The sequence below is a fragment of the Melanotaenia boesemani genome, chromosome 12 (genome assembly GCF_017639745.1).
Source record: "Melanotaenia boesemani isolate fMelBoe1 chromosome 12, fMelBoe1.pri, whole genome shotgun sequence".
Taxonomy (NCBI): domain Eukaryota; kingdom Metazoa; phylum Chordata; class Actinopteri; order Atheriniformes; family Melanotaeniidae; genus Melanotaenia; species Melanotaenia boesemani.
The window spans coordinates 2,951,906-2,973,794 of record NC_055693.1 but is presented as its reverse complement, the minus strand read 5'-3'; the positions used below and the strand labels follow the sequence as shown (position 1 = coordinate 2,973,794).

General features: G+C 47.2%; 1 protein-coding gene across 4 annotated transcripts; it reads left to right on the top strand.

The window, feature by feature from the left end:
* The first annotated feature begins 854 nt into the window (after nt 1-854).
* Nucleotides 855-21,756, top strand: rif1 (replication timing regulatory factor 1). Of its 4 annotated transcripts, none has more exons than XM_042001700.1 (35): nt 855-1,067; nt 2,711-2,839; nt 3,095-3,173; nt 3,253-3,349; nt 3,426-3,556; nt 3,764-3,858; nt 4,472-4,661; nt 4,743-4,835; nt 6,069-6,207; nt 6,282-6,433; nt 6,547-6,661; nt 6,746-6,922; nt 7,026-7,136; nt 7,342-7,404; nt 8,687-8,790; nt 8,882-8,968; nt 9,048-9,121; nt 9,210-9,390; nt 10,408-10,515; nt 10,595-10,744; nt 11,225-11,324; nt 11,410-11,699; nt 11,781-11,983; nt 12,057-12,150; nt 12,230-12,352; nt 14,646-14,788; nt 14,869-14,958; nt 15,029-15,083; nt 15,161-17,680; nt 17,764-17,892; nt 17,969-18,058; nt 20,390-20,505; nt 20,581-20,731; nt 20,804-20,945; nt 21,024-21,756. In XM_042001700.1, exons 2-35 carry the CDS (start codon nt 2,724-2,726, stop codon nt 21,299-21,301), a joined length of 6,786 nt encoding a protein of 2,261 aa, XP_041857634.1. In that variant the 5' UTR covers nt 855-1,067; nt 2,711-2,723; the 3' UTR covers nt 21,302-21,756. The 4 variants fall into 4 exon arrangements, with proteins under 4 accessions (XP_041857634.1, XP_041857635.1, XP_041857632.1 ...); XM_042001701.1 differs by having other exon boundaries at nt 856-1,067; nt 8,690-8,790; XM_042001698.1 differs by having other exon boundaries at nt 856-1,067; nt 6,743-6,922; nt 8,690-8,790.
* The last annotated feature ends 133 nt before the right edge of the window (nt 21,757-21,889 follow it).

Here is a 21,889-nt window from a genome sequence, read left to right as displayed (position 1 = left end):
ATGCATGTCTTTGAATGGTGGGAGGAAACCGGATTACCCGGAGAGAACCCAGGCATACACAGGAGAACATGCAAACTCCACACAGAAAGGCCACTGTTTCCGCCTCCCCCCGGCCGAGGCTCGAACCAGCGACGCTCTGGCTGTGAGGCTGAGGTGCTGACCACCACATTGTTTTCAAAATAAGGACAGACTGATTACAGCATGATTATACTCATTTTAATAAACTAGTCCAGGGGTGGCCAACGTCTGTCCTCAAGAGCCACAATCCTTTAAAATCTCATGATTATGCTTTGAATCTTATTATTGTGACTTTTTTTAATCTCATAGTATATGATATGATTCTTTGTCCACATTTTTAATTTACAGGAGGGAGGGACTGGGTTCCCATTTATCGTATACTCAGTGCGGTTCAACCCTTTCCAGCAGGTTTCATTGTATTCCTGCTTCAACACACCTGATTCAAAGTGGATCTAAAGCTTGTCAGGTTCTGCACAATGACCACGTTTACACGAGAGATTTAATTCCTCTTTAAGTCAGAATAAAAAAATTAAATACTCTTTAAAATGACCTTGTAAACACTTAATTCCGAATTAAACCTAAATCCGAATTTAGTGGCTCATTAGGTTTGACTCAGGTGTGTTGGTGCAGGGGTGCATGGAACACCTGCTGGACTGGACTGAACCGAGTAGCCCTGCCATCCATCTTTGGAATTAGCAGGGTTCGGTGTTTAGGTTCGGTTTTAGGTTCGGTTTAACTGTGTTTATGGGCACATCTGCTACTATTTTCCTAAAAAGGTAAAGTGGGCGGTCCTGAGCGTGACGTGATGGGGTCAAAGGTAATTTTGTACGTCGGCGTGGTGGTTTGGCGCCAGCAGATTTCGCGGCATAGCAGCACAACGAGTGGCGTACCTGAAGACGGAGGAACAAGCCCTTGACGTTAAAGGCTGCATCCACAGGTGCACACGCCCAGAAGAGGAGCTTGGTGGCCGGTGAGGTGGACAGAAGCGAGCCGCACTGAGCTGTGCGCCTCCCGGCTTGGATGGTCTATTTCTGTCTGACATCTCGGAGGTGAGCAGTCAGTGCAGCCTGCGGCGCGAGCAGCGACTGTTCCTTCGTTTTAAAGATCGTTGCTTGTTTATCAGCATCGTAGTTTGTCTTTTAATGAGAGCGTCTCTGCTCCTCGCGGCGGGCAGGTCAGCTGGCGCGCGCTGCGGGGTCACGATGGGCTGAAAGCTCGGTTATCTCCAAATGTAGCTAGCGAGGCTAACTGGTTAGCTAGTTAGCTTGTCGCTGTTTCCTCCGCAGGATTCGGGAAACAGCGACAAGTTCTGGTCCCTGAACACAACACAAGCGTTTAGATTTAGTCTCGGTTTCTACTGTAGGACGCGGACATGCTGGTTTTGGGTCAGTAAACGTTACTGAGTTCGGATCAGACATGTGTTTACATCTGTTCCTAGCATGTCCGCACACATTTTAAAACACATGACCTCGTTTTCTATCACGTCTGCAGCTGTGGAGTCGGTGGAGGGTCAGGGGTATGTTAACATGCTCAATATCGTTTGATTTGTTTGCGTGGAGGCCTTAAACACAACATAAAGCAGGAAAAACCGTCACAGTTAGGACTGAAAAACAGAAACCTCATTTCTAAGCTGGAGAATAAACAGTCTGGATGGCAGTCCAGTTACTTTCTGATCTTAATGTGATTACACTGAAGAACAACAACTTTTCTTCCCGCGGTCAGTGTGACATTTAAGGGCTTATCAGTCAAATAATGATAAAAATGAGTCGGTACAGTTAATGGAGACTGTAGACCAGTAGATCTAAACTATGTTTAGACTCTCTTCAGGTTTACTTTAGGATCCACAGATCTGCCAAAAAAAAAAAGTTTTCTGCTCTGAGATGAAGCAACAGCAGAAACGTGTTTTTTTTTTTCCTTTATTTCTACAGAACCGATTAACAACAAAGTTATTTTAAGGCTCATTATAGTCCGGTTATAATAAAATGAACACAAATTCACCATATGATCCACGTTAGTCCAGTTTACCGACTTTATGCTTCCTGAAGCCAGACTGGGTGCTGGTTCTACGGGGGGGTCTGATATGATTTAAGTTTGTTTTGTTCTCCAAAATGTGTTCATCTCTAAAGTGCTGTTAGCATTTTGAATGCAGTGGGTTCTGTCTTGGAAAAACTCCTCATATCCTTGATCCTGGAGGAGATGCAGGTGGAGACCAAGGTCTTAGAGGGGGGAGGATCTTTACTCTGTTACGGTTGGTACTTTGTTCATCGTGGAACCACAAATGAGAACAGTTTGTGTTCGTATGCAACCATTATGACAATTAAGAAGAATTTAATAATGAAAACATCACAACTCACCTAAATCCCTGAAGCTGCGTGACGTTTGTCTCTGAGGTCATTTCCCTCCAACTCCGGGCGGATCGGATGATGTTTGGAGACGGTCATGTCAGCACTGGTCCCAGTGAGGTCTGAGAGACTTGCTCTGATAAGGAATGAGCAGTCACATGTTCTGTCCCCGTATTTCCAGTGATGGAAGGGTTCGCTACAGACTGCTGCGTTTAAAGTCATTATAGAACATTTATTTATGTGTTTTCCTGTTTCCAAGGAGCAGTTGGACAGTTTAACCAGATAAATTCTGCTTTTCTGAGTCACCTGTTTCCAGATTTCCTCCTCTAACGCCTCCTCCTGTGCTGTAGGAGGTGAGTAAGAATGATGGCGGCGGCTGGACCTCCCAGCACCTCCAGCTTCCTTCCTCTGTTGGAGACTCTGGAAGACGGCGCTGCTGGACAGTCGGAGCAGACGGACGCCTACCTCACCATCGCTAAGTAAGTCACCTGATCCGGCCAGTTCCAGCTGGAACAACTGGGTTTTCCTTGCTTCCGACTGAATGAATAAAAATAAAGAAATCTTTAGAATCAGATGATGTTTTACAAAACTTTTGCTGCAGTTTCTCCTTTCTGCTTCTTTTCAGTCTTGTGTCTGGATAATCTCTTGCTTTTGTCCCGAGAATGAATGAACTAAACTAAAACCAGTAAAGGTAAACGGGAAAATGATGAATTATTTCTGTTTCTGTTTGGAAGTCGGCTCAGCGGAGAGGAAGGACGGCAGTTTCTTCCCGCTGTGGAAAAGCACTTTTCCCGTTTGGGTAGAGCCATCCTGGTGAGTCTCCTTCTCTTATCCTGTTTGAATAAGAGTCCACGAAGCCATGCGATGGTTAACGTGTCGCTCGCCTTTCCAGGCCCACGTCAGCAGCCCGAACGCGGAGCTGAGCCAGGCCGCCCTGCAGGCTTTAGGCTTCTGTGTGTATCACTCCCACATCGTATCCGGACTCTCTGGTTGGTGCTCTTCATCCAGCAGTGCTTGTCTGGGACGTCCCCTGCAGCCACGTTGATCCCTCTGTCTCTCTTCCAGATGTCTTTGCAGCCGAAATCCTGCTGGCTCTTTGCTCCCTGGTGACCAATTCCACCGACAAGAACACCTGCACCAGAGCCCTGTGGGTCGTCTCCAAGCAGAGCTTTTCTCCAGATGTAGTCGCCAAAAACGTGAGTCGTGTTGTGTTCAGGGAAACGTGAGTCGTGTTGTGTTCAGGGAAACATGAGTCGTGTTGTGTTCAGGGAAACGGGAGTCGTGTTGTGTTCAGGGAAACGGGAGTCGTGTTGTGTTCAGGGAAACGGGAGTCGTGTTGTGTTCAGGGAAACGTGAGCGAGGAGAAAAGCTGGTTTAATTTTCCCGCTGGTTCTGCTGCTCAGGTCCCGACGGTGCTGAGTTCTCTGGAGAGCGTCTGGACCCGACAGGACGTCCAGTCTGTGGTGATGGAGCACGAAGCCTTGAACGTGGTCATCAGGTAAAAACTTCACGATTGTGCTGATGGATGCTGACCAGCAGCGGTTGTTGGTGAACATGGACGGAGGAAGTTTAGAAGCTTCGTGAAGCTGCAGCAGACGATGATGGAGCTTCACGCCTGCTACATGCTACAAACCGCTTACACTTAATTTCTAATTTTATTTACTATTGTTTTATCAAATATTAATTAATCAGAAATAGTTTGTTTATTATTATTAATTTATTTTTAATTCTCATGACAATGAAATGGTCTGTCGTCCACTCAACCTTTTATAGTAAGTGATGAAATAAATCAGAATAAACACGATGCTCAGGAATATAAACGTTTTTTCTGCTAATTTTCTTTTAAAACTAGTTTTTGTACAAACTACCATTTAAATTAAACGTGTGAAAATATATAAACTTAATAAATGTGGCCAAATTACAGAACTTAAAGATTTATTCATGTATTTTATACATTTTGTTTAATTCCTTTTTTCCCCTCTATTTGTTGTTTTTTGTCCGATCGTTTCTGAACAGATTTAAAGTGAGAAATAAAGACTCCAGACTCTGTATCTTAGGTTTGCAGGAGTTTACCATCTTCTTCATCCTTTCTGGTCCCGGCTGTTTTCCAGGATGCTGGAACAGGTTCCGGCCCAGATGGGCGACGGAGCGGTGCGGTGGGCGAAGCTGGTCGTCCCGCTGGTGGTCCACTCTGCGTCCAAGGTTCGTCTGCGGGCCGCGGCCGCCATGGAGATGGGGATGCCTCTGCTGCTGGCCAAACAGGCGCAGGTGGCGGCCGTCATCGAGCCCATGATGTCGCCGGTGAGGACTCGTCCTGTCTGATCCGCCATCCTTCCTTCACCCGAACTCGGACGGGAAGTAACGGATTTTCTGTCCTCACAGAAACTGATCCCAGAGCTGCAGAAACTCTTCATGTCCAAGAACGAGACCAACGTCCTGAAGCTGTGGCCGCTGTTCATCAAGCTGCTGGGGAAGGTAAGCCGCTCGGTGTTGATGCGTTTCTGTCCCTGATGATCGCGGGCAGGTCGTCCTTTTCACTGCTGTTTCGTTTAATAGTAAATCCTGACGGTAATGAGGCATCCCGAACCAACTGGGCCAAAGGGGTGGAGCTTGACACGCTTCAACCCACTGATTGGTTGAAAAAATCGTCACTTCCTGTGTTATTCTACAATAGTCTGTTTTTATCATTTCTGCATACGTCACACATGCAGCGCACAGCTAAATCTGGATGTTGACATGCTGTTCCCGACCAGCCTGAAGCATCTGTAAAACTCGAAGATCTCCTAAAAAGAGGCGGATCTGAGGAAGCTGTGGAAAAACAAATGATTAGAGACTGATGAGATTATTCTGGTCTGAGACTGAAGCAGCTGCAGTTGTGATTTTCTGACTAAACAAGCCAACCTTCCCGCTGGAGAAGATCAAGATGGCGCGAGGCAGGAACAAAGCTCAGATGGGTCGTCTGCAGGTGGATTTCCATGTTAGGACATTTCTAGGGATCTACTCCTGTTTGCTGCTATCGCTACCTTTCATGTTTTCACTGAATCACCAAGTTTTTTCATCACTGATGCAGGTCGTCTGTAACAGTGATTACTAATTAATTCAGCTGTAGCTGATGCGTTAATTAAATAAGCAGATCGCAGGTAAAATAACGAGCGTGTTCACGTGATCAGAGAAATATTCAGCTTTTTCTCCTGATTTGCAGCTTCATTGTTTGAAGTTTTTTATATTTTATTTTATGTTATCAAATTAAATCCCCCCCCCCCCCCCCCCTTTTTTTATTTTTTATTTTCTTTTTTTGCTGTAATCATTTTTCACGTTATTCCCAGATCAGATGATCAGGGCTCTTCAGCTGCAGGTTTTGGACGTTTCTCTGCTTCAACACGCCTGACTCGGATAACGTGAATCTCTAAATATTAAATCCCTTTAATGACTGTTTATCTGAATCCAGAGTGCTGAAGCAGAAAAAAAAAAAACTTCATGAACCCTCGAGAAACTTGAGTTTGACACCATCGGATGACAAATCGTCACGGTAACCGTTATCTCTGAGCAGAGCTTTAGCTTTTCTAACACAAGCTAGCTTTATTGAACGTTGTTAATGGGATGTTGTGGGAATTCCCGTGCAGTTGGGACACTCCAGGAAATAATCGGAAGATGAGAGAATCTGGGTTTCCCTGGTAACGTAGTAAAACTGAGGTGTTTCTTGCTCAGCTGCTGCACAAAGGAGGTCCCTTCATCAACTCTCTGCTTCATCTGGAGGAACTTGGCTTCCGCAGCTCGTCTCCCACCATCAAGAAGATCGCCTTCATCGCCTGGAAGAGCCTCATCGATAACTTTGCTCTCAATCCAGGTCAGTTCGGTATTCGCTCAGACTCCCTCTCAGGTGTTATCCGTTCAGTCGAGATGATGAGATTTTTCTTTCAGACATTCTGTGCAGCGCCAAGCGGATGAAGCTCCTGATGCAGCCGCTGGTCTCCATCAGCGTCAGGACGGAGGCGCTGCTCCTCACCAAGGTGGAGGTGTGGTGGTACCTGGTGGTGCAGCTGGGGTCCAACCTGTCATCCAATTTCGATCAGGTCGGGTTTATCTTCTGATGAAATGTTCAGGGATTCCTTCATTTTCCTCTGCAGGAGGTTTTTTCTTTCATCAGGAAAGAGCTGGATGTGTATAAATGTCTTGGTCTCTGCAGGTTTCTGTACCTCTGCTCCAGACCACCATGGGATCAGACTCCTCCTCGGTCCCCGGCACTCCTTCTCGAACCATCACTCAAAACGGATCCATTGCACCAAGCACGCCAAAGTCCGGTAGGCATCCACATCCACCTTTTGATCCTTTTTTTTTTTTTTAAATACCCAGTATTCTGCAAGTGTCGTGTTCTTCTTCAGCAGGCAGTTCGAGCTTCAACACCTCCAGCAACACTCCCCGGGTTAGCCTGAACTCCAGCATGCATGCTCCCTCCACCTTCCCCTCCATCCAGCTGCTGGGCCTGGAGATGCTGCTGCACTACCTTCTGGGACCGGAGGTGGTTGCCATGGCAGCAAAGAACGAACTGGTGCTGAGTCTGGGTGGGTCAGGACCACACGTCGCCTGTTTATGCTGCTTCCTCCTCCGCTGATAAATCTGAGATGCTGCTGCCACAGTTTCAGTAACTCCTGTCTCCGCCTGCAGAGCCGCTGAAGCAGCCGCTCCTCTCCGGGTCTTCGTCCTTCACCAAACACGCCGCCGTTCTCATCTCCAGCATCAGAGACGGGTTCGTCCACGTGGGCAGAGATGCTCCAGGTAAGTAAATGACCTGCAACATTTTGGATCAGATGGAGGCTTTAAGGAGCAGTTCTGGGACAGAACAGTACTCAGGAATTACGGCAGTTCAACCTGGAAGTAATAAATCCTGGACTAGTTTTCCTGGTGCTGATTCTGGGAATATTATGTAACCGGTTTATAAACCCAGAACGAATGTAAACGGTTCTTCTTCATCTGTTCTCAGAGCCTCTTCAGACCGCCATCTGGACAAATCTGGTCCGCTTCGTCAGCTTGACCGTCGAGTCCGGTGAGTTCTGCTCATGACCCAATCTGATGGAAGGTACTGTCACCCGTTTGGGCTCTGATCAGAACCAGAACCAGACTGCTGGACCTAACTGTGGCTGCTGCTCAGCAGGCGGACTCTTTGAGTCGTGGGTCCGTTCCAGCAGCTCCACATACAGGACTCGGATTGGGTGGAGGTTCTGTGAGCTGGGAGGAGGACCGGAGAGACCCCGCCCTCCTCTCCTGCCCGACCCACTCCCACAGTTATCATCAGTTTAAGTCTGAGGCTTCAGGTTCTGGTGGTCTGGGATCTGGGTCCGCTGTGAAGAGATGAAACTCTGAGGGGTTCCTCCCCGATGATGAAGATCCTCTTCATGGTCTATTTTCTTTTTGTCTTCTCCTTCGTTGTCTTTTCTTCTACTTCTTCTTCCACTCCTTCAACAACTATTACTTCTAATTACTACTTCAACTACTATGACTACTTTTCTACTGTTTCTTTTTATTTTTGGTTGTTTTTTTTTTTCTACTATATTTTCAACTTCTATTATTCTTCCTAAAGTCCTCCTTCTACTGCTTCTATTATTACCTCTACTGCTTCTTGTACTACTGTTTTTTTTCTAGGCTTTCCTAGTTTTTTCTTCTACTACTACTTCTATTTTTCTTTTGTTTTCAACCTCTTCTATTTCTTCTGCTTTTTTCTACTACCACTTCTACTTCTATTTCATGTCTACTTTCTACAACTTCTACTACATTCTTACTTCTGTTTCTTCTGATACATCTTCAACTTCTATTTCCTTTACTTTTGCTACTTCTACTACTTTTTCTTCTTGGAGTGTCTTTTCTTCTACTACTTCTTCCTTTTCCTCTACTGCTTCTTTTTCTTAGTTTTTTCTGTCGTCTACCGCTGCATCCTCAACTACTTCTTTTACTTATTTGTCCCAGACTTTTTCATCTTCTACTACTATTGCTGCTTTTTTACTGCTTCTATTACTACCTTTTCTGATCTTATACTACTTTTTTCTTGGTCTTTTCTTTTTTTCTTCTACTGCCTCTTCTTCTATTTCTTGGTCTTCTACATTATCTTCTACCAATTCTACTTATACTTCTACTTCATCTGCTTAGTCAACTCTTCTATGATTTCTACTAATTCTACTTTTACATCTTCTTCTTTCTACCACCACTTCTAGTACGACTACTTCTTTTACATCTCAATTCTTCTTTTTCTACTTCTCCTACTGTTTCTCCTTTTCTACTTCCTGGTCCCCCCCCGGGACGGTGGCATGAGCTGACGTCTGTCTGTCTGTCAGCAGGTGGTAAGAAGGACCGGCAGGGCTGTGAAGTTCTGACTCTGATGCTTCAGGCTCTGCAGAGCATCGTCTCCTCAGAGGTTCTGCCTGCAGACAGAGTTCTGGTACGTTATCCAACACGAACCAGACCAGCTGCGATTGTCGGAGGTGAATTCTGTTTTTTACGTCCTGAAATGTGACGGATCTCTTCCTCAGCTCCTGTTTGAGGCCACCGTGAAGGGAATCCCTCAGAGAGTTCTGGGTTCTGCTTCCTACCAAGTGGGAAAGATGGACGTGCTGAATGTGAGCGTTTCCTGTTCCTGTTTGTTTCCTGTGCTTGTGTCTGAAGAACGCAGGTTAAACTTCCTGTTTTCTTCTTCAGGGAACTCCGGCTCTGTTCCTCATCCTCCTCCTCTTCAACAGCAGCATGCTGCCGGCTTACCTGCAGGATGAGAGGTGGGTTTGGCACCACCAGCCACAAGCTCTGGTCATGGTTAAAAACTGCAGGTGATGTTCGGGTTTCTTCATCCTCTGGTCTCTGCAGGTTCTTCCACTGTCTCCATACGCTGGTGGGTTGCGGCCTGTCAGGGCCCGCCTCCCCTTTGGCGTTTGCGGAGGCGGTCCTGGGCGCCGTCGGCCGCAGCGCCGGGTCTCTGCAGGACAAGGAGCAGCTGTGGAGGATGTGGAGCTTGATAGTCGGTCCGCTCACCGACACCATCACACAGGTGGGGTTTTAGGTTTCCACCAATCACACATAGCAACACGCGGTATTTCCAGGAACAGAAACGATGCCGGGTCCTAATCCCAGCTGGTCCACACACCAGGAAGTGTGCTTGGCATCTGCTGGTCTGAAGCAGCAGCTGGATCCAGATGTCAGGAGCTGACCTGACGGATATTTCTCTGATCTAAAGATTATATCTTTGCTGGACAACGTAGACGGATCTCTGACACCACACAGGTCCACGTTGAAGGAATCTGGAGATGAACAAGCATCTAAACTGTAAATATTTACTAGTTTTTGTAGAACTGGGGGTGTGACACGTTTACTGGAGTCGTCCTTCGATCATCCACGATGAAAAATGGACAAACAAACAAGCTGCTTCAGAGAAAACTGCCACTTAATCCACACAGAACATCAGCTTTTTATTTTTTATTTTATTTTATTAATGATTAAATTCCCAGGTTCATACTTTTTTCCCCTTCTTTTTCCTTCATTTTTTTTTTTTAGTTTCTGAGCTTCAAACTTTTATCTTTTGTAAATTTTTTACTTTCCAACTTCAGGTTTATTCTTTTTAATAATTTTATTTTCCATCTCAACTTTTTTTTCTGGCTTTATCTTTATTTTTTTATATTTTTTATTTCCTGGCCTTCTTAAAAAATCTTTAAAATTTGAGAATTTATTTCCCTGCGTTTTAAATTTTTCTTTTTTTTCTTTTTTTTTTCTTTTATTTTATTTCCTTATTTTTATTATTTTTTTTAATAAATAGCTTAATATTTCCCAGATATATTTTTTCCTTTTTATTTAAAAGAAAATTCCCTGCATCAGAATTTTTTTTAAATTATAATATTACTTCCCAGCTTGTCGTTTAATTAATAATTTATTATTTCCTGATGTCAGACTTTATTTGAAATCCTTTTTATTTTAGTTTGCCAGACTGACTTATTTCCTTTTTTCTTTCTTTGTCCCTTCAGTCTGTCCACCGTAAACCTGACAACATTTCTCGTCTCTGGTTTGTTTTCAGTCCAACGAGGTGAACCAGGGCGACTCTCTGGAGCACAACTTCAGCGCTGTGCACTCGGCTCTGATGTTCCCCGTCACGCACCTCCTCCGCGGCTCGTCGCTCCCTCAGGTCTGAATGTCGCACGGATCCGGAGAGCCTCTTAGACCCGAACCGTCGCCTCTGATTCTCACCGCTTTGTTTCGTTCAGGCGTCCCAGAAGGCGATGCTGTCGTCATGGTCCAAGCTCTACAAGGTGTTCGCCCGCTGCTCCGCTCTGGTGGTGACGGCTGAGGAGAACGTCTGCTGCGAGGAGCTCTGCGCGAAGATGGTGGCGGCGGTGGACCGGGAGGTGCTGGCGGTGAGTTCAGGAGCTCAGACCGCCGGGCTCGAAATGACACGTTCATGTTTTTGAAGTGCACCTCTGTTTCTGACCGACTGTACGGAAGTGCAGAAAAAGTCGGTAACGTGCAGCGTTGCTAACGTGGTGACGTCGTAGCTATTTGACCTCCTGCATACGGCTGTTAAAGCAGTTTGTTTTCTACAAATAAGAGTTTTTAAAACAAAAGTTTTTCACCTTTTCTTCGTATTGTGGTACTTTTTGTCCTTTCGTTTTGCGCGTAACAGTGTGAATAATTACGATTAAATGTTGAAGGCATTTGCAGCATAAATTAAAAAAACAAATTTAGACTTAAGAAAACTAACACTTATGTGTTTATTAGTTTTTATAAAGTTTTAAAATATTAAATTTAAGGATGATTTTTAAGAAACGTATGCTGAAAAATGTATCTGGAATCCTGGAATGTGACGGGAAAGTCGGATGACGTCTGTGATCCTGCAGGTTCCTGCGACGCTGAACGCCGTCTCCGGTTTCCTGCATGTCATGGTGGACTGCGTGGACTTCTCTCCGTACACGCCGCACTCCCAGCAAAAGCTGAAATGTAAGAACTTGGGTTTCTCTGCTCTGACTGGGTCGCTTCTGCTGGGATTTCATCCGTAATTTAAAACAAACCTGCTTCCTTGCAGCTCCTCACACTCCTGTAAACTGGGCCCGGAAGCGGAACAAGGCCCTGGGGAACCTGGTCACCTTCCAGTCCCTGCTGGTGGACTGTTTCCAGGTGTATCTGGAGGCCCCGGACGCTCATTCTGAGGCCACGGGCTCAGCTCTGCTCTCCATCCTAATGGCTCTCTTCTCCAACCTGGTCCTGAACAGCGCCGTCCAGGAGGTCCTGACGGTTCTGGTCCGACCTCTGACGCTGCTCTACAAACACGCCGCCAGCGAGACGTCCAGATTCAGCTCCTCGCTGCAGGAGAAGGTCAGTTTTCGGTCACGTTTACCAGCTTTTCCCGGTTTGAGTCGGAGGCCTTCTTAGCCGTAACCCGTGGTTGTGCTGCAGCTGGAGAAGCTTCTGGGCGACGTCCTCAGCTGCCTGCAGACGCGCTCCACGCTGGCCTTCAACGACGAGCTGCTGGCGCTGATGGAGCCGCTGCTCTGCGTGCTGTTTCCTCACAGAAACAAGCATCTGCGCTCGGCGGTCACACAGTTCTGGAACGCCACCTTCGGCAACGCCGTCAGCCTGACGTACCCCGAGGAGATCAGGTGAAGATTTGTAATGTTTGCCTCCAGTTCTGTTGCTAGGCGACAGACGCTGACGCTTGTGTTCCTGGTGCAGGCTGGTTCTGAGCCAGGTCAAACAGAAGATTCCCATCATCCTTCCCGGCTTCCAGGCCGTCGGCGTTCCAGGCGAGCTGAGCGAACAGTACTCAGTAAGTTTCAGTAAATTTCCTGCTTTGCTTTTACGTTTTCATGCTCCCAGTTTTCACTATATTCGCTTTCTGTGTCCAGAGCGAGAGTTCGGAGCTGGAGACGAAGCTCAGCGGGATGCCCATTTCCTCTGCTGGGAAGAGGGAGTCGCTGCTGGGAAAAACTGCCGAGCTGAGCTCCATGAAAACCTCCAAACCGGTTTCCGTAAGTTCAAAGCCAGACGGCGTTTCCTGGTGGTATAGATTGAACAGGAGAAACATTCCTCAGACATTTTGCTGCATCTTGACGTGACAGCATCACACAGTCGCTGCAGATTTGTCGGATGCATCCATGACGCATGGAAGGCAACAGGAAGCATTCTACGCCGATGCTTCTTGGCTGACTTCTACGGAGGAGCAGCTGTACTCCAACCTGGAACAAAGACAGACCAGGAAACGGAGCAGAGCCCTCGTTACGCTCCGACCCGTCTCTCATTTCACCATCAAACGTCTCCCTGATGCAACACACCTGATTCCACAGCTTGTTGCCAAGTTCTGCCCAATCATGTTCACCCATTCGTCTGATTCAGGTGCTGCAGGAGAAACATCCAAACCCTGCAGGACCCTGACCCTGACGTTGAGTCAGAAATGACATGCTGTCATTTAAACAAGACAATCAGCATGTTTTAAACTGCTACGCTGAGCGTGGATGGAGGACACATTCACAGATGTCCACAACCCACATTAGACCAGGTCCTGCTGAAAAACTCAGACTTAACACTCAAACCTGGAATAAATTATTTTACATGTAGATTCATTAAAATAGTTTGATTTGTAAAATCTTTATTCTATTAATAAAAATGCAAATAAGGCTAATATTTATTTTATTACTGGATCCAGTCCACATCGGACCAGGTCCTGTTTAAGATCACATACAGATTGGATATTAACCACCTACCGACCTTTTCTGGTGCACCTGCTTTGAAATGCTTTGCTCTTGGGGACCACTATGGCAGATCATTTGCCTTAAAACCGATGGTCTGTGATTTCCTGTGATGTCCTTTCAGAGATTGTTCTGTTTCTCCCATAGTTCAGCAGTATTTACATCTCCTGTATCTCCATCGGTGATGGATGGCAGCATTCTCGTCCAGAACTCCTAAACACGAGTTTGCTGCAGCTTTTTGGGCTTTTCTCTCGTTAACACAGCCAACTTCAACCTGACATCTGTATTTTTCTTCTGCTCACACTCTGGACCAGATGGAGGTTTTCCTGATGCAGGCCAGTTTTTAAAAGCATCCCTGGCTCCCGGACCAGGTTCAGATACAGATTCAGTCTGTCTCAGCATAAACCTGCTGTTTTATCCTCCGTCGTAGGAAGCTCCTGCAGATAATGTTCGATATTTACTATGTTAAAATCATTTTAATTTATTGATTGGCCGAAGGTTAACAATGCAGTTTCTATCTTCCCAAATGTAATAAAGATAATATCCTGGGCGAGATATAATTTTTATTCACTTTATTTGTGACTAAACGAATAAGTTCCAACTCTGAATTTATCGTCTGGTTCAGTGGGATAAAATTAGGATTTGTCTGGGTATAAATTCATAAATATTTCTTTTGACCTTTTATTTTAAGATGTGAGTTTAACCTCTTCTAGACAAAGCCGCCTTTACAAGGGAAGCAGCAATGCTAACATGTAGCATAGCATCATGGCAGAGAGAAACTCAGCTAAAAGACTCCACCAAGCATCGACATCCAAACCACACACAGTTCAAACCCCAGCAGTTCTATGGGAATGTAAGAAAACCAGGAGTCGTGTGAAAGCAGAGACTCTGCTGGTTCCAGAGACGTCTGTCTCATCACGGTGGGACAGAAACTGGAGCTAGCAGCCAGAACCAGAAACCAGGTCTTACTGTTGCTGTGTGTGGTGAAAAGTTTGATTCCAGCTCTGAAACCTCTGCTGTGTTCTTCTACGACTCTGCCTTTGAAACGAATCATGAAGGTCCTGCTGGTTTCCATGGAGATGAAGGAGGTTTATAGTGAAGGATTCACTCTTCCTATCATATCCTAGCTTGGGCTTCACTTCTTTCTGGGTCCTCATGGTGTTTCTAAGGTGAATGTGGGGCTACCCCTGGATCCTCCTGACTCTGACCATTGATAGAGGTGTTCATCATCATCATGAGATATTTACCTGCTCAGGTTTACTTTTACTTTCTACTGTAGCACAGTTCATCACTCATCACTCATTCAAGGAGTCATATCAGACAGGAGGCAGAAAAAAGAGACTCCGTCCACTTTCAGGTCCTCCTTGTACAGGATTGGACTTTTTCCTTCAGAACTGCCTTAATTGTTGGTTTCATAGATTCAACACGGTCTGTGAAATACTCGACCAGCCCACCTGGGACCAACAACAATGCCACGTTTATTTAAATCTTTTTTCTCCTGTCAGACCTTTTGGATTCTTCCTCCTTCCAGTTCCAGACTTTCATACTGATCCAGTTTCCATTTTTATCTCTGCAGACTAAGCTGGACTTCAGTTCTCCTAAACCACCTCGTCGGGAGATCCTGGAGGAAGAGGCTTCCATCGACTTCGTCTTCATCCCTCCTGAGACGAAGGAGCGGGTTCTGACCGAGCACCAGAAGGAGGTGAAAAGAACTAAAAGGTCAGAACTTTTTTCTGTTCTGGTGTCGTTCCTGTTCCGACCGGTTCAGCTGTGTGATGCTGAGCCTTTCCTGTCCGCAGGGTGGACATTCCCGCCATGTACAACAACCTGGACGCCTCTTTGGACACGTCTGTGTTCATCCAGTTCACCCAGAGCCAAGACGACACATCGTAAGTTCTGCTGTTTGAATCAGAACCGGCCCCTCTTCTGCTCAAAAAATAACAGACGCTTTTCCCACAGGGACAAAACTCCAACTGAACCGACCAGTGATGATCCCAAACAGGCTCTGGATGAGGTAAGGAAATAAAAACTGTTGTCATGGAGACTCCCAACAGTCATAACCAGTAACATCTCCTGTTTGGTTCCTCTCAGGTTACTCAGAGAGACGAGGGAAAGGATGAAGACACTCAGGAGTACGCCAGCCCGAAAGACGTTGAGACCGCAAATGTCCCAGAAGAGGAAACACACCCCGACGTAGCAGCTGTTTCCATGGATACAAAGACTGATGGGGGAGCAGAAGACGGAACCAGTCCGAACGTCTCCACATCTTCAGATCTGGTTTCAGGGACTCCTCAGAAGCCCAGCAGTCGCCGTCAGTCCTTCATCACCCTGGAGACGTACACTGAGGGAAAACCCGCCAGCCCCAGCAGCTCATCCTCCTTCACCGGTCCTCTTCTAAAACCATCGAACGCCAAGAAGACATCCCCCAGTGGCCTAAACTCTCAGGATTCTCCACAGATAAAAAAAACAAGTCCAGAGCATCCTGTGAGCGGGACCCCCGAGTCCCCCCGAAGGCCTAAAGACTCGACGAAAAGCGAGCCCGTACGGCTGATCGAGAAGCTGCCGACTGAATCGATGGAGGAGGAAGACGTCATTCCCGACACGCAGGCGGGAGCGGAGGAGAAGCCCAACACTGCGCCGCTGGGAGAGAAACCTACCGCACGGGGAGAGGAATCTGAGCCAGCCATGGAGGCTTCCCAGTCTTCTCCAGATGAGCCCAGACGGTCCGGACGCCAAAGAGTCCGACCGCTTCTCCCAGGAGAGGATCCTGAAGACCGGCAAGAGAAGTACAGGCAGCTCAAACAGAGACGCTCTGGGGAAGATCCCAAAAACGAATCCGCAAAGACGCCGCAGAGTCGGCCAAACACGAGGAGTCTGCTGGCCGCCGAGGAGAGCGCCGGCAGGGACCGGCTCCGATCCAGATCCAGAAACTCGAGCGAGTCAAGCCAAACTAGTTCTCAGGGAAGACCTCGGAAGAAGATGAAACTGTTCAGCAGTTTGGAGGACTTTCTGGACAAACCCGAACGGAAGCGGAGAAGCACCAGTGACCGGGAAAACAGCCAGACAGACTTTAAGTCCGACACACAGTCTGACAGCGAGAGTCAGTCGCCAAGGAGACGCGGTCGACCACGTAAATCAGCGCTGGAAATGGAAGAGAAACACACGTCCAGACAGGAGGGCGGAGCCTCTAAGACCGTCACACCTTCTCCTCAAACTGGAAGCAAATCCCAGGAGACCGAGGCTGAAGAAAAGAAGGAAGAAGACAAAAAGCCGAAGGATGAGCAAGACGTCCAAGCTTCTTCACAAACTGAAGACATGCCCCAACAAAACAGCCCTCAGTTGGACATGTCCGCTCTAGCCGAGTCCAAAGATGGATCGACGAACAAAGTGCAGAGTGAGACAATTAAAGATAAAGATGTTGCCATGGAAGCGGACGATGAGAACATCAGCCGGGAGGACTCTCAGACCACACCGGCTTCTGACAGCCAGACAACACGTAGATCCAGGCGAAGCAAAACTCCCTCTGAGGCAACAGAGTCTGAGCACAACACGGAGGCTGTTGGGCTGCGGAGACGGTCCCAGTCTTCAACTCCGGTCCTCGGTCAGACTGAGGCTGGATCTGGAGGCAGAACCAGGAGAAGCAAGGTCCAAGAGGAGCTGTCAAGATCCAGTCCCAGCACGACCCCCAATGCATCACAGTCTTTAGATGTTTCCGGATCAGAGTCCCCCAAAGGTCGAGGTAGATATTCTAGACGAGGATCCTCCCTGGCATCAGCAGCTGCCGTGGAGTCCTCGGAGTCTGAATCCTCCGAAGTCCAAGGGATTTCCATCATTCCCAAAAGAAGAGGAAGGAAGCCTCGGTTGTCTCTGCAGAGTCCACATGGATCTCAGACGAATGATGCTTCCCAGAAGGCTGAAAGTCAGAGCTTAGAGGAGTCGTCAGAAACCAGAGACTTGGGAGAGTCGCAGGAAGTTTCTGGAAATGTGGAGGAAGAAAGAAACGCTGTTGTTTCCTTGGAGAGGCATCAGGGCGACGAGTCGCCAAGCAACACAGAGCAAAGACACACTAAAACAAATGTGGAAAAACCAGAAGCAGGTCAGGACTGGTGTCCGTCTGCTGGGGACTCCACGGCGCCTCTCAATGAGACCACAGAGACACCGGAAGTCTCAAAGCCGTCGGAGGACAAAGACGAGAATGTGGTCACAGAAAAACGGACTCTGGAATCTGATTCGGACCATCAAGAAGTTCCAGAGGAGGATACAGCTGAAGAGGACGGGATGAAGCTTCCACAAGACTCCGGAGAGCAGCTTCCAGATTTCAGAGCTGAGGAAGACACTGCAGCTCTACAGGAGGATGAAGAAGACAATAAAACAATGGAGGATGACGCTAAGCAAACAGAAGCTGCTCCTGGGTCCTCAGAACCTCCGATCCAAGTATCTCCAGTGAAGCTTATGGATCAGGTGGCCTCAACGGGGCTGGAGGTCGGGCAAAGCCCCAGCGATGGACGGACCAAAGGAACCTGGTCTCCCTCGGCTTCACCCTCCTCCAGCATCCTGAAGAAGGCCCAGAAGAGGCAGCTGGAGGTGGAGACTACCTCCCCTCTGGTCAAAGTAAGTCCAGAACATTCCTAGTTTCAGATCCAAGGAGCAGATGCCACCATTTCTGACTCAATTCTCTTGGTTTGTCATTGCAGTCCCGCCGCGTCTCCTTTGCCAGTCCGATCCAGCGTCAGGAGATAGCGGATGACATCGACCGTCGCAGCCTGTCCGTCAAAACCAGCTCCCCCAAACAACCCAAAACCAGCAGCATCCCACAGCCGAAGGTACGGATGAAGCCAGCGATCAGGTTCCTCAGAGGAATTGAATGAATTTCTGACCTTCTTCTTCTTCTTCTTTCAGCTCAATACAACCCCAACGAAGAGCATCCTAAAATCGCTGAGTCCCAGAAATCTGCACAGTTCAGGTTACAAGAGCTCCAAGAAGTGTCTGGTACGTTATGTGTTTTTCATCAGGAGAGTAGTCATTCCAGACACTGATAAAATATTCCCAAATCACACAGCCTCACGAAAAGATTCCCAGCTGGAGTCGATTAGGTGAGCTACAAGAAGTCATCAGCTTTCAGTACTAGATCAGCAGAGAGTTCTAGTTCTGGTTCTAATGCTGCTTGCCTAATGTTCCTGGTTTCCATGGTAACATTGCAACATCAAATCAAACTCAAATCAAACTTTATTTATAAAGCACCTTTCATGCCACAGGCAACACAAAGTGCTTTACATGATTAAAAACATTTATGCATATAAAACAAAACAAAGTAGGAATACATAACAATAGAAACACTCACCAAAATATTTCACACGGCTGCACGCACACACCCATCCACCCATGTCAAACAGCGGCAACCACCCCCACCAGAACAGACCGGGGCCCACACCACAGCCAAAAGGCCGCACTGCAGGGCCCCAGCCACCCCGATAGGTGCAATCACCACGACAGCAGCCCCCAGACCGAGCAGGCAAATCCCCCCGGCATGGAGGATCCCCATGAGGAAAACACTGGAGTTAAAATTAAACAACCTTAAGAAACAATAAGAACAGCTTAAGAATGAATAAATAAGTAAATGAATGAATAAATAAGTAAATAAATAAATAGTACAGTTGAATAAAATGAAAATAAAATAACATGAACATAAAATAATCTAAAATAAATTAAGATCAAATAAATTTAGTTAAAAGCCAAGCTAAAAAGGTAGGTCTTAAGCTTCTTTTTATTTATTTACTTTTTTCCTTTATAAATTCAAGTTAAGTTTATTACCCAAAACTTCCTTTAAACACGTCTGGGTAAACCATAGACTGTATGTAAAAGATGGGCGGAGCCTTCGTGACATCACCCGTAGGTTTCTGAAGAGCAAAAGTGAAGCTCATTGGGCTGCCCCACTGTCGCCATCTTGGAAGCATCACACATGTCGTTAGTTCCGGAAAATCCAAAAATTGGCAAAAAGGTGGAGCTGAGAGGGGGACTGTGAAGGTGGGGGGTGGATGATTGACACCCATCAAAAGCTGCCTGTAGTCACTAAGTTGGCAACACTGAGGAATAATAAATTTCCCCAAGACCCGCCTCTTTCCACACATAAGCCAATCACAGTGGTCGGTCTTACCCGCTCACACGCACATTGGCTGTCGTCTTCTTCGTTGGTGTTCGTCTCTTTTTCTCCTATTGAAGTTAGTTTAAGTCGCCAAACAAGCAGCTAATTTGCGCGTTACTGTGAACTACTGGGCTGAAGAGGGGAGCAGAGGTTTGTTAGCGACAAAATAAATTAAATTATTACTACAAGAAAAAGATCAGCAAATCTTTGGTCACCGTTTTAGAGTAGATGAAAAATTCACTCTGTCACATTTTAGTCACAAAATGCGACCATTTGGTCGCAGTCTGGAGCCCCGAAGTTAGAAAAAAATTCACCCCCCTCAAAGTTGTCATCAAGGTCAACTTGACCTATTAATCCTAAAATGGATTTTTGTACCAGGCTTTAAACATGTTTATTTCTGCTGTGAAGTTGGTCTTTCTAACATGGGAGTCAATGGGGATTCGCTCCGTTTTGGAGCCCCTAGTGGATGAGGGGGGAACTGCAATTTTTTTGCACTTCCGCATAGGCTTCACATTTTACCGGTGGAGGTTGCTGCTTGGGGTAAACGGTCGCCTTATCTAAAGACGTCGGGGTAAACGGACGCCTTATTTAAAGACGTCGGGGTAAACGGACGCCTTATTTAAAGACGTCGGGGTAAACGGACGACTTATTTAAAGGCGTCGGGGTAAACGGACGACTTATTTAAAGGCGTCGGGGTAAACGGACGCCACGTCAGGGTAAACGGGCGCCTTATTTAAAGGCGTCGGGGTAAACGGACGCCACGACAGGGTAAACAGGCGCCTTATTTAAAGACGTCGGGGTAAACGGACGCCTTATTTAAAGGCGTCGGGGTAAACGGACGCCACGTCAGGGTAAACAGGCGCCTTATTTAAAGACGTCGGGGTAAACGGACGCCTTATTTAAAGGCGTCGGGGTAAACGGACGCCACGTCAGGGTAAACAGGCGCCTTATTTAAAGACGTCGGGGTAAACGGACGCCTTATTTAAAGGCGTCGGGGTAAACGGACCCCACGCCAGGGTAAACAGGCGCCTTATTTAAAGACGTCGGGGTAAACGGACGCCTTATTTTCTTGACTCTCTTGCCAAAAGAAAGCTTTGTCTAATAACTAAACTAGAAGATGGTGGAAACATTTCTAGACAATTATATTTAACTAAAATTATTATTAATATTTTCCCTAGATTGCTGAGACGAGTCAGGAGCCTCGTGCCATCCCCAAATACTGTATCTACCCGTCCCTGGTTGGCTGCTCCGCTCCTGTGGAGGCGGTGCTGCCTCAAATCGCCTCCTCCATGTGGTGAGAACTTCTCTTCACAAACGAAGATGCTGGCGTTCCTCTTCGTCTCATCGTCTCCTCTGTTCTTCCTCGCAGGTCTCGTGGTTTCGGGCAGCTCATTCGAGCCAGAAACATCAAGACGGTGGGCGACCTCAGCGCTCTGACCCCCACCGAGGTCAGGACTCTGCCCATTTGCCCACCGAAGATGACCAACGTGCAGAATGCTCTGGCCATCTACGAGCAGCAGGTAAGTCTCGGCTCACGATGCCAACGCAGCTCGTTGGAGTTGGTGTTTAACGTCTGAGCCGTGATCCTGCAGAGGAAAGGACGAGGAGGAGATGAGCTGAAGAGCTTCGATGAAACGGAGATGATGACCTCGGAGCAGGAGGAGACCGGAGCTCCTCAAGCCCCAGAGGAGGAAGAGGAGGAGGAGGAGGAGAAGACCTCAGGAGAGACGCTCGGTGTGTAAACCGAACCAAACTGAAGTTATAGTCTGTATTTCTGCAGAGATGAGTGCATGAACGTGTTTGTGTTTGCAGCCACAGAGCTGGTGGACGAGCCCGGGCCTACAGACCTGAAACCGGAGCGGACCACCTCGACGACCCAGATCCCCGACGGAGAGCAGAGGCCGGACGGGCTGTCGTCAGCAGTGGAGGCTCTGACCTGCAGGGCGACGCCGCTGGAGCTCAGCCGCTGCTCGCCGCAGCAGCTCATTGATATTCACTATCAGCTGGGAGACTTGATGAGGAGCGTGGCGTTGGAGCTGCAGGCCCGCTTCTGCAGCCAGGACCCCAAAATCCAGGCACCGGGTCTGTGAATGGAAGATTCAGTTTCAACTGTGGATCTGTGGACTTCCTTTAGCCTTACGGGACTCGTTTTAATTCATTTTTAGCAACTCGTTTTCCTCCAGTTCTAGTTTGGGCTGTAAGCTGACATCATTTTAAGAATTCAAAGGGAAATGCAATGGCCATCATCTTCTCTGTACATATGAAGTAATGCTCTTCCTCAGTGCGCCTCTTTTCAGGCCGTTTACAGCCTTCTGCTCATGTACATGTTGTAGTATTTTTTTAGTTGTTTTTTTTCTTCTAATTTGTCTCATTTTACCGTCTGCTTTTTTTTTCTGAAACAGACTGTAGCACACGGGTTTTATTTGTGGTTTTAAATACTTTAATAAAACAACTGATGACTTTTAAGACCCTTTTCCTCCAGAACTGCCTTAGTTCCTGGTGTGATAAATGGAAGCAGGTGGTGGAAACCTTCCTCAGAGGTTTTCTCCATATTGACATGACAGCATCACACAGTTGCTGCAGGTTTGTCGGCTGCATCCATGATGAGAATCTCCCGTTCCACCACATCCCAAAGCTGCTCTACTGGACTGAGATCTGGTGGCTGTGGAGACCGTTGG